Source organism: Oncorhynchus clarkii, chromosome 30, assembly GCF_045791955.1.
Source record: "Oncorhynchus clarkii lewisi isolate Uvic-CL-2024 chromosome 30, UVic_Ocla_1.0, whole genome shotgun sequence".
NCBI classification, from domain to species: Eukaryota; Metazoa; Chordata; class Actinopteri; order Salmoniformes; family Salmonidae; genus Oncorhynchus; species Oncorhynchus clarkii.
The window spans coordinates 6,894,314-6,908,849 of record NC_092176.1 but is presented as its reverse complement, the minus strand read 5'-3'; the positions used below and the strand labels follow the sequence as shown (position 1 = coordinate 6,908,849).

General features: G+C 45.9%; 1 protein-coding gene across 2 annotated transcripts in view; it reads right to left on the bottom strand.

The window, feature by feature from the left end:
* Positions 1-2,363: 2,363 nt before the first annotated feature.
* Positions 2,364-14,536, bottom strand: part of LOC139389865 (disabled homolog 2-interacting protein-like) — a 47,973-nt gene continuing 35,800 nt past the window's right edge. For both annotated transcript variants that reach the window (XM_071136859.1, XM_071136858.1), the window contains 10 exons: positions 12,820-12,964; positions 11,862-12,006; positions 11,414-11,650; positions 11,048-11,249; positions 10,585-10,781; positions 9,484-10,387; positions 7,812-7,964; positions 4,693-4,895; positions 3,623-3,710; positions 2,364-3,140 (listed from right to left, as the gene is read on the bottom strand). In XM_071136859.1, coding sequence (XP_070992960.1) covers positions 2,973-3,140; positions 3,623-3,710; positions 4,693-4,895; positions 7,812-7,964; positions 9,484-10,387; positions 10,585-10,781; positions 11,048-11,249; positions 11,414-11,650; positions 11,862-12,006; positions 12,820-12,964 — 2,442 coding nt within the window. In that variant the 3' untranslated portion in view covers positions 2,364-2,972. The remainder of the gene's footprint in view (positions 3,141-3,622; positions 3,711-4,692; positions 4,896-7,811; positions 7,965-9,483; positions 10,388-10,584; positions 10,782-11,047; positions 11,250-11,413; positions 11,651-11,861; positions 12,007-12,819; positions 12,965-14,536) is intronic.

The following is a 14,536-nucleotide window of genomic DNA, read 5'->3' as shown; positions in this document are numbered from 1 at the left end:
AACTCTCTCCAGAAGTTCAGTGAGGATCTCTGAATGATCCAATGTTGACCTAAATGACTAATGATGATAAATACAATCCACCTGTGTGTAATCAAGTCTCCGTATAAATGCACTTGCACTGTGATAGTCTCAGAGGTCCGTTAAAAGCGCAGAGAGCATCATGAAGAACAAGGAACACACCAGGCAGGTCCGAGATACTGTTGTGAAGAAGTTTAAAGCCGGATTTGGATACAAAAAGATTTCCCAAGCTTTAAACATCCCAAGGAGCACTGTGCAAGCGATAATATTTAAATGGAAGGAGTATCAGACCACTGCAAATCTACCAAGACCTGGCCGTCCCTCTAAACTTTCAGCTCATACAAGGAGAAGACTGATCAGAGATGCAGCCAAGAGGCCCATGATCACTCTGGATGAACTGCAGAGATCTATCGCTGAGGTGGGAGACTCTGTCCATAGGACAACAATCAGTCGTATATTGCACAAATCTGGCCTTTATGGAAGAGTGGCAAGAAGAAAGCCATTTCTTAAAGATATCCATAAAAAGTGTTGTTTAAAGTTTGCCACAAGCCACCTGGGAGACACACCAAACATGTGGAAGAAGGTGCTCTGGTCAGATGAAACCAAAATTGAACTTTTTGGCAACAATGCAAAACGTTATGTTTGGCGTAAAAGCAACACAGCTGAACACACCATCCCCACTGTCAAACATGGTGGTGGCAGCATCATGGTTTGGGCCTGCTTTTCTTCAGCAGGGACAGGGAAGATGGTTAAAATTGATGGGAAGATGGATGGAGCCAAATACAGGACCATTCTGGAAGAAAACCTGATGGAGTCTGCAAAAGACCTGAGACTGGGACGGAGATTTGTCTTCCAACAAGACAAAGATCCAAAACATAAAGCAAAATCTACAATGGAATGGTTCAAAAATAAACATATCCAGGTGTTAGAATGGCCAAGTCAAAGTCCAGACCTGAATCCAATCGAGAATCTGTGGAAAGAACTGAAAACTGCTGTTCACAAATGCTCTCCATCCAACCTCACTGAGCTCGAGCTGTTTTGCAAGGAGGAATGGGAAAAAAATTCAGTCTCTCGATGTGCAAAACTGATAGAGACATACCCCAAGCGACTTACAGCTGTAATCGCAGCAAAAGGTGGCGCTACAAAGTATTAACTTAAGGGGGCTGAATAATTTTGCACGCCCAATTTTTCAGTTTTTGATTTGTTAAAAAAGTTTGAAATATCCAATAAATGTCGTTCCACTTCATGATTGTGTCCCACTTGTTGTTGATTCTTCACAAAAAAATACAGTTTTATATCTTTATGTTTGAAGCCTGAAATGTGGCAAAAGGTCGCAAAGTTCAAGGGGGCTGAATACTTTCGCAAGGCACTGTACATGTCCCCATTCATTCTTTCCTTTACACGGATCAGTCGTCCTGGTCCCTTTGCAGAAAAACAGCCCCAAAGCATGATGTTTCCACCCCCATGCTTCACAGTAGGTATGGTGTTCTTTGGATGCAACTCAGCATTCTTTGTCCTCCAAACACGACGAGTTGAGTTTTTACCAAAAAAGTTATATTTTGGTTTCATCTGACCATATGACATTCTCCCAATCTTCTTCTGGATCATCCAAATGCTCTCTAGCAAACTTCAGACGGGCCTGGAAATGTACTGGCTTAAGCAGGGGGACACGTCTGGCACTGCAGGATTTGAGTCCCTGGCGGCGTAGTGTGTTACTGATGGTAGGCTTTGTTACTTTGGTCCCAGCTCTCTGCAGGTCATTCACTAGGACCCCCGTGTGGTTCTGGGATTTTTACTCACCGTTCTTGTGATCATTTTGACCCCACGGGGTGAGATCTTGCGTGGAGCCCCAGATCGAGGGAGATTATCAGTGGTCTTGTATGTCTTCCATTTCCTAATAATTGCTCCCACAGTTAATTTCTTCAAACCAAGCTGCTTACCTATTGCAGATTGTCTTCCCAGCCTGGTGCAGGTCTACAATTTTGTTTCTGGTGTCCTTTGACAGCTCTTTGGTCTTGGCCATAGTGGAGTTTGGAGTATGACTGTTTGAGGTTGTGGACAGGTGTCTTTTATACTGACAACAAGTTCAAACAGGTGCCATTAATACAGGTAACGAGTGGAGGACAGAGGAGCCTCTTAAAGAAGAAGTTACAGGTCTGTGAGACCCAGAAATCTTGCTTGTTTGTAGGTGACCAAATACTTATTTTCCACCATAATTTGCAAATAAATTCATTACAAATCCTACAATGTGATTTTCTGGATTTTTTTTCCTCATTATGTCTGTCATAGTTGAAGTGTACCTATGATGAAAATTACAGGCCTCTCTCATCTTTTTGTGGGAGAACTTGCACAATTGGTGGCTGACTAAATACTTTTTTGCCCCACTGTATACACTTGTGTTGTACTGTTGCCAGAAGAAACGGGATGAGTAAGTTAGTACTGTATACTGTATGTCAGAGGGACATGTCGGGTACAAGCTCTAAAAATGTGTAGGATCCATAAAGGAGTATCCTCTTTTAGCAACCCGTGCTATTTCAACGCGGTGACTGAAACTTATACGCAAACGCGTACGTGAGAAATTTGGAAACATTCGGAAGCTTATAAATGGTTCAAATCACTTCAAAACGGGCTCTTTCCCAAGATAACAGTGCAACCTATTCCCATCTTATTTGTTACAATGTTGTTTCATGTACGGGGATAGAGAGTTTGGGATGTCATGCAGCCAGGTGTCGTTATAACTTTCTCTAAAGTCAATCTGATTAATTCCTTTATGTTGTTCAGCAACAGCTTCAGTCAGTCTACTCATCATGACCTCATCCATTGAAAATAATGGATTTGTTCAGTATGAACATGTTTCTCCAGAGAGTGACTGGGTGTGGCCATATACTCGTCTCTCCCCTAGCCCAAGTGTTATTGAGTTGGCGAGGTTATTGGCGAGGCCCTCTCCCCCGTCCCTAGCAGTTGCTGCTGTTCCTGAACTCTCCGTTCTCAGTGATCTGGAGTTTGCTGGGGTTGGTGGGGGAGATGCCGTTGCGTGTCTGCATGCTGTAGCGCTCCTTCAGCTGGGTCAGAGCGCTCATCAGGCGGGTGTTGGCCGAGTCCAGAGAGGCGATGCGTTTCTCCTGCAGAGTGAGGAGGAAGGGGGAGGGAGGAAGAAGGACCGAGGGACGAAGCGGAAGGTTAGTATTGTTACACATCCTCACACAATCCAATGAATCCTTCAGCATATTGCTGATAAACTGTAGCTCCTCAGGAGACCAACAGGACCTCATCGAAACAAGTAGCCGCTATTGTGAACTGAAAGGGAATGTTTCTCAAGAACAGAAACATATTGTCCACATACAGTCCACATCCACATACAGTCCAGAGTGTACTTGTCACAGTAATTCCAGTGACTGGTTCGTTTGCAGGGAGCTAGACTTTCATTTTCAATCTGAGGTCGTTGACATTTTCTTAACACCAGAGGGCGCCGTCCTCTTCAAGACCTTAGACTGACAGAGTAAAGCTGTGTATACAGTATTTCAGTAAACACAGTATATTCACAGTTGCGGAACTGTAATTGCTGATACAGCCAACACATCTCTCCTATACACCAAGCGCTCACCTGGGCTTCAATGATCTTCTGTTTTGAGTCCACTATCGATTGCATATCCGAATGATCTTTCTTCAGTTCCTCCTCAACAGACATCAGCCTGAAACAGTAACAAATGTATGTTTGTACTGGTGGCTGGTGAAAGCTGGAGTTGTTGACTGATTGGTCTTTTATTATAGTGATGTTAAAAATATTACATTTCACTTCGACGCATAGCACTGACAAAACAACAAATAAGACATTAAAAATAGCTGGTACAAAATGTACACAAAACCAGGACTAAATTACATAGTTCATAGTGTGTACGTGTAGGCAGAGGACAGTGGAGGCTGGTGAAGGGAGGGTGGCTCATTGCGGTAGTTGGAAACGTTCCGTTTATTCCATTACAGCTAGAGCTGGCACAATTACTGTATAACCGTGAAACCGATGGTTATGGATAAATACCGTCCCAAAAATAATTTGATTAAAAAAAAGTCTGGTCAATTACCGCCATCAGACTGTTTAATAGTCACCACTAGCCGGCCAGTACCCTGAACTTTAGTCACTGTTACTAGCCGGCTACCACCTGGTACTCAACCTGGCACCTTAGAGACTACTGACTACTGACTACTGACTACGTACATAGTCATTGAACACTGGTCACTTGAATAATGTTTGCAGACTGTACTGTTTAACCCACTTCATATGTATATACTGTATTCTAGTCAAGGCTCATCCTATATAACTACTGCTGTACACACCTTTTCTATCCACACCATCATATACATATATATTTATATTCCGGACACTGACATTGCATGTTGTAATATTTCTATATTTCTTAATACCTTTCTTGATTTTTTTTAGGGGGATTTGCGTATATTGTTTTGTACTGTTAGGTACTACTGCACTGTTGGCGCTAGGAGCATAAGCATTAAGATACACCCCAATCAAAATCAGCAAAATATGTGGAAGCAACCAATACAGTATCATTCAGAAGTCTATTACCGTCACCCTAATTACAGCCAATACAACAAGCCAATAAACCTGTCCCCCGATTTCAAGTGACACTAGCCTCCAGTGGTAGGTAGAGGACTCCCCACCTGGTGATGATGCTCTTCATCTGGAGCTCCTTGTCGTCCTGCTGCCGGCGCAGGCGCTCCTCTGTGTCCTCCAGGCGGGCCTGGTACTCCAGCAGCATCGTCTGGGTCTGCTCGTCCTGGCCCTTCAGGTGACACTCATACTCCTCCAGCTTCTTGGCTGACAGACGCAGCTTTTCCTGCAGGATGGCGATCTCCTGCTGGTACTGGACACAGGACAGAGTCGGCCGTGGCGAGTCAGTGACCGTACACACACACACACCTGTGCACGTACGTGCATGCCCAAACGCACGCGAACACACCTGTTATTTTCAAAGCTGCACCCATTTAGTGGGCTTTGACCCCGTTTGTGGTTCTGTTCGGTGTGCTCCTGTTTTTCTTGTAATATAATGATATAATATAAACTGGGTGGTTCGACCCCTGAATGCTGATTGGCTGACAGGTATATCAGAATGTACACCACGGATATAGCACCTCATTTATTTTTTACTACTCTAATTTCATTGGTAACCACTTTATAATAGCAATAAGGCACCTCAGGGGTTTGTGATATATGGCCAATATACCGCACGTCTAAGGGCTGTGTCCAGGCACTCCGTGTTGCGTTATGCATAAGAACAGCCCTTAGCTGTGGTATATTGGCCATATACCACACCTCCTCAGACCTTATTGCTTAAATATATGCCAGAATATAATAAGATGCCATTTAGCTGATGCTTTTATCAAAAGCGACTTAAAGTCATGCGTGAATAGATTTTTTTTATGTATGGCTGGTCCTGGGAGGTCCTGGGAATTGAACCCATTATCCTCACGTTGCAAGTGCCATTCCCTACCTTCTGAGCTACAGAGGGCCACTGTACTCAACTGCTGACAGAAGAGTGGTATTACCATCCACCCTTGTCTGTGGACTAACAAGTGTATGCTAATGAAAGTCTGTGGATGACAATTCAGGTTCACAATCAAGTCACACTAAAAGCATTGTATTTGGGACAAATCATTCACTAAACCCTAAACTTCAACTAAATCTTGTAATAAATAATGTGGAAATTGAGCAAGTTGAGGAGACTAAACGGTTTGGAGTAACCCTAGATTGTAAACTGTCATGGACAAAACATATTGATACAACAGTAGTTAGAATGTGGAGAAGTCTGTCCATAATAAAGCGCTGCTCTGCATCAACAGCACAATCAACAAGGCAGGTCCCACAGGCCCTAGTTTTGTCACACCTGGACCACTGTTCAGTCGTGTGATCAGGTGCCACAAAAATGGATTTTGAAAATTGCAATTGGCTCAGAACAGGGCAGCACGGCTGACCATTGGATGTACACAGAGAGCTAACATTAATAATATGCATGTCAATCTCTCGTGGCACCAAGTGGAGAAGGAATGGACTTCATCACTACTTGTTTTTGTAAGAAGTGTTGACATGCTGAATGCACCGAGCTGTCTGTTTAAACTACTAGCACACAGCTCTGACACCCATGCATACTCTACAGGACATGCCACCAGAGGTCTTTTCACAGTCCCCAAGTCCAGAACAGACTATGGGAGGCGCACAGTACTACATAGAGCCATGACTACATGAAACTCTATTCCACATCAAGTAACTCATGCCAGCAGTAAAATTAGATTTAAAAAAACAAAGACAAAAATACACCTTATGGAACAGCGGGGACCGTGAAGCAACACAAACATAGACACATGCATACAAACACACAATAACATACACACATGTACACATTAGATTTTGTGTTATAGATATGTGGTAGTAGAGGGCACGCGGTTAATATGTTGTGAAATCTATTATGAATGTATTTAAAATGTATAACTGCCTTAATTTTGCTGCCTTGGCAGCAGCTAATGGGGATGCATAATACATACAAACACAGCTCCAAGTCATGCTGTGAAAAGCAGACTGGGTTCAAATGCAGGATCCTGCAAAGCTTTTGGGTACATTTCTGCTGTCGCCAGGAAGTTTTGCAAGCAAGTGAATCCAAAACTAATATCAAATAATACATCCCACAGCAGTAAACAAGCTGCACGATCAACCTCTTAAGTCAAATGGGATTTAAAATGTAGGGGTTTTACGTCCAACTTTGAATGACATTCCAGACACTGCCCTTGCTTAAGGTACTTGACTACATAAAAAACGCACAGTACACTGAACTGGGTCTAAAACCAGAATGACGCCCAATTTTTCAAATATTCTACTTTAGCAATTTAGTACTACATTCCTGTCTTTTTTTAATACAAACCTCTTAAAGTGCCCTTCAACTAACGATTTTATAAAAGGTGATTTATTGGTAGTAATTGACCAACATAACAAACAGCGGTTTGATTCGTAAGAATCACCCCTATCGCTTTAAAAGGACAGTGATTGGTTCTCCCTTTGGCAGGCCTAACATCTTTGAAATAATCACTAAAACACCTCTTGAAAAGAAAAGTTGAAAACCATCTAGGAGTTGAAAACTATTCATTTGTGTATGTGTGTGATGAAAATGTGTCAAGTGTCTTTGGCTTATAAGTGTGCGCGAGTGCAATATGTTGCTGGTGTATAATTCATTGGAGAAGCTGGGAGAGTTGGCAGAGGGAGGGCACACTCTTGCCTTGTCACCACGGTGTCTTTTGAGATAGGGCCTCTCTTGAGCTGCAGTACGAGCCGTTCAGCCTGATCCCCTCTGTCTGCCTACATCTAAACAACGTCAGAATAGAAGCTAATTGAACGCGTATGCAAAACTATAAATACACGACCAGTATATATCAGGGGGCATCTCTCCGCACGCACAGAATCATTTTCCATACTACTTAAGCAGCATTTACCCTTCAATATTCACGTGAATTCAAATCATGGACAGGCCTGCTAGTAGGGAGAGACACAATGCCTTTGTTATGCCTTTGCTTTTGGTTCCTCAACACATTCACTTCCGTGTTGGCAATCAACAACAACCCTGGAATCACGTAGTAATTGCTCCCGTTCATCTTTTATGACTTCCTGCTCCTCCTCTGAGGTAATAAAGATGACGTCTGTAAGTGGCTGTGCTGAACAATATGGTGATGTGATGTGGGTGCTGTAGCAGGTGCCAGGTTTTTAAAATTTTTAGTAGAGGCTAGACGTTTGTTACCTTTTCGGTTTGAGTGAGCTCCTCTTTGCTTCGAAGGTCTTCCCTGTGCTTGGTATCTGGGTCAACTCCCTCGTGGTCTAAATACTGCACATTCATATTCAACAGCCAGGCAGCAGTGCGGTCCAGAGCATTGGGGTTCACAGGGGAGGGGGCCTGGTGGGAACGAACACGCATACACATCACGCACACACAAAGCCTTCTGGTAAGTCATGGAGAAGAAGCGCAGCAGGGTAAATGACTGCAGCACGATGACGATCACACGCTAGAATGAGAAGCCAGTGTCTACAGAGGAGTAGAGGAGAGCCAGTGTCTACAGAGGAGTAGAGGAGAGCCAGTGTCTACAGAGGAGTAGAGGAGAGTCAGTGTCTACAGAGGAGTAGAGGAGAGTCAGTGTCTACAGAGGAGTAGAGGAGAGCCAGTGTCTACAGAGGAGTAGAGGAGAGCCAGTGTCTACAAAGGAGTAGAGGAGAGCCAGTGTCTACAGAGGAGTAGAGGAGAGCCAGTGTCTACAGAGGAGTAGAGGAGAGCCAGTGTCTACAGAGGAGTAGAGGAGAGCCAGTGTCTACAGAGGAGTAGAGGAGAGCCAGTGTCTTCAGCTAGGAGGATTTAGAGGAACAACTGATCATTTTGCATTGTCCATCTGGCATTGTCTTTGTCAAGGTTATTACAGAGTCATGAGAGCTTGGTCTCACGTCTCTAAAAACTGGATAAAGAAGATTTGAATCATTGATTTGTTTAAAAGCAAAATGGTTTCTTTAGTCTGTATGTTAAACCAGTCTTTTCACTTGCCCCCATTCTCGTATAACCCCTTCTACTCTGATTGAGACCTGGAGACTGCCACACACACACACAGAGACCGAGCCCAAAATAGAGTAGAACACTTGTTTTGTTTTAATCGTAAATATTACCAATGGGGGGGTGGGGTGGGGGGGGGGGGGGGGTGCAGTTGAGTTTAGATGACAAATGCTTGATCATTTTATAACGAGGATTTATTCAGACCACGTACAAAAATGATTTAGTGGAGCGGAACAGGCATTTAATAACCACTCCGGTGTCCACAGTCACACAATTAATTCTGCTTGTCTAGTCTGTTAGCAGGCTCCAGCGCTGAGGCCTGTAGGGTAATGCCTGTGGCTCACTGCCCTGGGTGATTTGCTATTGGCTCAGCAAGGCTGAGTGTTATGATAGCTTATTGAGGCCAGTTGGGCTCTCCATACATACCCTCTCCACCCACCACTGTGACTGTGAGCTGGATACGTCCACTGAGGTCATTATCCTGCCTGGCTCATCCCTCTAGGCCACAGATGAAGTTTGGCTGTGTGTATTTTTCTGTAGTTCTGCCATTGGTTATTCCTCATCAGAATCTTAATATCTCTCTAGCCAGAGTTTGGATTTATACTTGTGCTGCAGGAAATAAGATTCTGATGAGGAATAACTCTCCATAACCAATGGGTGAAGTCCAGAATAATACGCACAGCCAGACCCATTAGCGTTGCTTGCCAAACTTCAGTACATGCAATCCAAACTCTGGCTCGATAGATATTAAGTAGTTAGTCAACCAAGAGCTTATCTATAATAAAAGTAAGCAGACAGTGGCTGTCCAGGATAATAGTGAGACCCCACACAGCCCCCCCCTCCTCACACACACATAGACGTGACATGCTCTACTCACTTTATGCAGGGTGTGCTGCTTGGTCTCAGGACTGTCCCCTTTGGATGAGGACGACTGCTGTCTCAACCGGGTGCCGCCACTGGGCCCCCAGTCGGGAGATGATGACATCATGCTGCCGCTGGAGGGCCGCGGCCCAGGGTAGGCCGTCTGGAGCATGTGTGGCGGCGTCCTGCCCCTGGTGACGGGCGGAGGGGGCTGGTCTATCCTGCGCTGGGGACCGGAGCTGTTCTGCCTTTGGGGTTCCATGAGGGACAGCTGGCGGCGGGTCGTGAACTCCCCTGAGCGCCGCGCAAACTCCTCACTGCTGCTGCCTCCCCCGCTCCCGACTGCAACCCCCTGGGTGAGGAATACGCCTTGGTGCTTGGGGGCATCCTCTGTGTTGTTGCCCTGAGAGCTGTGAGAGCTGTGGCCTTCAGAGCCTGAATCGGCCAGGGGACCCCGCGGGGACATGGTCATGCCCGTGGCCATCTGGTAAACGGGGTTCTGGAATGAAAGCGGGGCCAGGAGCTGGGAGGGCCTCCCTGGACCTAGGGTGCTGCTCTCTGTGCTAGGGTTGGTGGGGGTCTGAACCATTCTCCTGAGGGTGGGTCCGGGGATAATGCCCTGAGGGGTGCGGGCGGCCCAGCCCCCCGGCCCAGGGGCGACGGGGGACTGGCATTCATTGAGGAGCATGTCGCTGGGGGAGGCAGGGCGGGGGACAGGGGTACTCTCCGGGCTGCGGCTATCTTGCAGGTCCACCATTGATAGACTCTTGCTGCCGTTGGGGAGCTGCACCTCAGCCTCGTTGGCCTCCGAGTAGCTGGAGCTTCTGGCTGGAGACTGCTGGATGCCAGAGTTCCTCGTCAAAAAGAATAGGTCCTTGTTCTCTGGGGTTGGCGACGGTAGCCTCGTAAAATCAACCAACCTGCACCAAGACAACATTGAAAAATGAGATACATTTTGTTTTGACCCGGAGACACTGTAAAGATAATGTCCTTGTGGTTCCCACAGAACTGTTAAAAAAAATTGCAGAAATGTAAAATCAACATCTGTTAAAATAAATATTGAAATGCTGTAATCCTCAGATCTCTGCAGGTTGTGTGTCATACGAAGCACAAATACCCAGAAAGCTCGCTGTCCATGACCATCTTGTGGATAGGCAGGCCGGTGGAGAGGCTGCAGCCTGCCAGGGGGAGGGGAAGGGGGGGGGAGCCCATACGCTCTGTGGGCGTAGACACCTGGACCCCAGACGGGTTGGTCAGTGCTGAGTTCACGTCCCGCAGGATACGTGCCAGTGGACCCAGCTTAGAGGCTGTGCTCTGCAGGGACACAAAATAATAATGTCAAGTATAGTTCTTTACAATTTCTTCCATGAACTTCCTATGAATTCATTATTTAGTAACATGTCTTTTCACATATAACATCTACATGGTGACAATAGACTGCTGTCCTAGCAAAATGTGCATCTTTATGTCAAGCCCATTGAAAAGGACTGATTTCCGGTAGCTCTGCTTGCGGAAAGTAGCGAGTATCGTGAGGTTGCCATTAGAGAGTAAATCAAAGTAGTGTGGTGTAATCCTGGTACCTGGTCCAGCTGAGAGACTGCCTCGGCCAGCAGGGAGTGCAGGGTGGAGAGCTCGCGGCCCAGGTCGATGTAACCCTCGAACCCTGCCGTGTTGGAGATGGTCTCTGGGTTGGAGATCTCCAGCAGGAAGCGCTGCATGTTGGTCCACTCGTGCTCCAGGAAGTGGTTCATAAAGGACATGTACTCCTCCTTGTTACCAAACCTGGACAGACAAAGAAACAAACACCAAAACAAGGGGGAAATTATGCTATTTTCATCAGATAAACACATATACACATATACAAGTATATTTTCATGGTTGCGCACACGTACGCACGCACACACACTTGTTCACACGCAATCGCAAACACACACACCCGCACTTACTTGGTGAAGTTGGCGAGGTTCTGTGTGACCTTGGCGATGAGGGTGAGGGTTCGCGCGGTGCGGTCGTCTGGGTACTCCTGCATCAGGTTGAAAAGCGACGGGGACATGACGGCCGGACACAGGAAGCGCAGGAACAGGGAGGCGCTGATAAGACGCTCGCTGATGTCCGGCCGGCCCCGACTGCTGCACTCCTGCCTCCACGAGGCAAACACCTCTTTCAGCTCCCGTGGAAAAACACTGGTAGAGAAGGAAATATTACCTCTAAATAAAATACCTTCCTTCCATGAATGCAGTACCACCATGTTGTTTTTGACTTGACCTTTTGCACAATTCACGCTTTCATTATTGATTCGATAATTGTGAAAGCCCTGAAAGATGGACACTTGATAGTAGAGTATGAGGGCTAATGCTAGCTAATTGCATTGGCGGGGGGGGGGGTTGTATTTACCGGTAGGAGTCGATGATCTTGCAGAAGGCCAGTTCACAGCACATCTTCAGGTTGCTCTGGTGCTCAGGGAGGTCTCCCGAGGAACACTTCCCCGGGTCCACCTCACAGTTCTCGTCTGATTCGTACAGGGCTTTGATGAACTCGCCTAGAAGAGGGAGGGCGCACAGCACACAGGCCTGGGGTCAGCACTATGTCTAGGACTACAATCTACAGTACATATAGGCTTACAGTTACGGAGTGGTTTTTAATGGAAAAATAAATTCAATTCAGATTCAATTTCTTTTGGCACTAAAATCCCTCCATATAGAGTACAGATCTGCTAGTTGGAACACACAAATGCCTTGCACACTGATAGAAATCCCTCTTATTGTACTAAGAAAAAAACAAATTGCAGCAGCAGTTGACTGTTCATGGACCACTGGATCATTATAAAGTGGTGAGTTGAATATCCTGTGGCCCATGACAAAACGTGCAAAAAAAATGATATTTGTACATGGCCATAGACATCAGATCAGAGATTTAAAATCACAGGTTTCTTACTTCTCGCCGCCCACGCAAATAGATTGAGGAATCATTTTCTCTGCAGAAGTGATCGTCTTTCACCAACGTCTTAAGTTGTGTTGATAGACGACCAAAGAAAGAGGCCAGAGTTCTCCGACAGGCTTCTTCTATACCTTTTTCATACATTCATACTTTCAAATCGGGCCAGTCAACCTTCAAGGACAGGCCGCCTTTCTGAATCATTCAACACGGCTTCATACAAAGTCACTTTACAGAAAAACTATGAATTATTGATCTGAATAGAATTTAAGATATACTGTGTCTGGAGAGATATTTAATGTACAACCCATAGGCCTATTTCCACGCGTTCATGGCTCCTTCGCTCTCGACTAAAAGCATTTCTCGCTCTACTGTCATGGCAGCACTCGCTCGTTTAGGGTGTGTGGGTGTTACTTACCTAGTGCGTCCTGCAGGTACTTCTGCCCCACCAGTTTGAGGTACTCCTCGATGGCTTTGGTGGCCAGCGTGTTCTCCCTGAAGATCAGGTGTTCGTTCTCCCCACAGCGATCCACTTCTGACATCATCAGGTCCGTCAGGAAGTCCTGAAAGAAAAATGGAATGGTGAGGCAGTGTTCCAACACTTTGAAAATCCTTCCTTCCTGTGATCTCACCCCATTGAATAGATGACAGCAATGGATCCCACCACATAGCTTTCACAAACCCCGTCATGTCATCATAACAATTTCTCCCAAGGAAGGGAGGAAGACAGTATGCATTTGGAAAAGCATCGGAACAGGGCACCGGTGTCACCTCGTCCCATGTTCACCTCCAAGAACTTGCCCGACACAACATTGACAACACGGTGAGCAGTGAAAGGCTGATCAGCGCCGTATCATGGAACTAGACAACCAGCACCACTGCTTTACCAAGGTGTGTTATGATCAAATACAATTGTATTATATATATATATTAAATAAGAAAAGTAACAAATGTGGTAGTGATCTCTGTAGACAAGTCCTGTGAAGAGACTTACTGTAGATTGGCTCATTTGCTGGCAATACACGCTATCAACGTGATCTGAAATGCAGCATGTGTACAGTCTTCTACATAAATAAATAACAGTGTACTACTATTGCTGCACAGCCCAGGCCTGATGTTGAGCCTGATATATACTGAAAGCAGTGGGTTTGGAGAGAGAGAGTCAATCGCAGGCAGCTCAGACAAAAGTGATGACTCACTCTTACTCTCTTATCGATTCTGGTCTAATGGATCAAGTGGTTCATCCCCCCCCCCCCCTCCCACCTACAGTCACTCTCGGGCTGCGTCTTTCTTAGCCGGTCACACTCGCTCTCCATGAGCTCCTGTTATCTGCTCCAGCTCTGTCTGACTGCAGTCACTTCTATGGGAGGCCTGTGGGGGTAGTCTAGCGCTAGGCTATGCATGCTAATGAGGTGTCAAAGGGAACGTGCTGTCGTCATCTTAAAGTCTGCACCAGAGAGAGGTAGACATTTCAGCTACTGCATATGCACAGTATGTAGCTACTGTGTCAGCCAAATGTAGGCTAGATACCCGAATGCTCCTTGTCAACACATCTGCTGTCCCCGTGCCAGATCATTCCATCATTACGCTCTCTGGAGGATGCAGAGGATTATGAATGTATGATGTGCTGTATATCCTGTGCAGGGCAGGCTGCATGGCAGGACATGAGTCAGAGCACTACCTGCTTGTGTGTTGAATGAGGATTTAAGGGCTTAATACAGCACCCCTCTTAGCCCTCATCACTGATGATGACGCTCATCCGTGGTTGATGTGGATGAGCAGCAAGCCCAACTCGGCGCTGGCTCGGCTCGGCTGACAAACAGACAGTCACAGCATATCAGCCACACACACACACTATGCTATACCCGTCTCACACTACTGTGATGAGCCATGCCGACATGTGAAAAGGGTTTTGCTGTCCCTACTTCTACAGTACCCTCAGACAGAACTGGAGAACGGGTAGGGAAGTCTTAACATGCACTGACTGCACAAACTAACACAGTTTGCACACTAACAGACTATACGAGGTGGGGTTGTAAATAGATCACATTGAGCAATATTGAGACATATTTTAGATCTCTGAGAAGTTAAGCTAATTGATTGCGCTCAAATTGTCCATTTTAACTCATAGGATT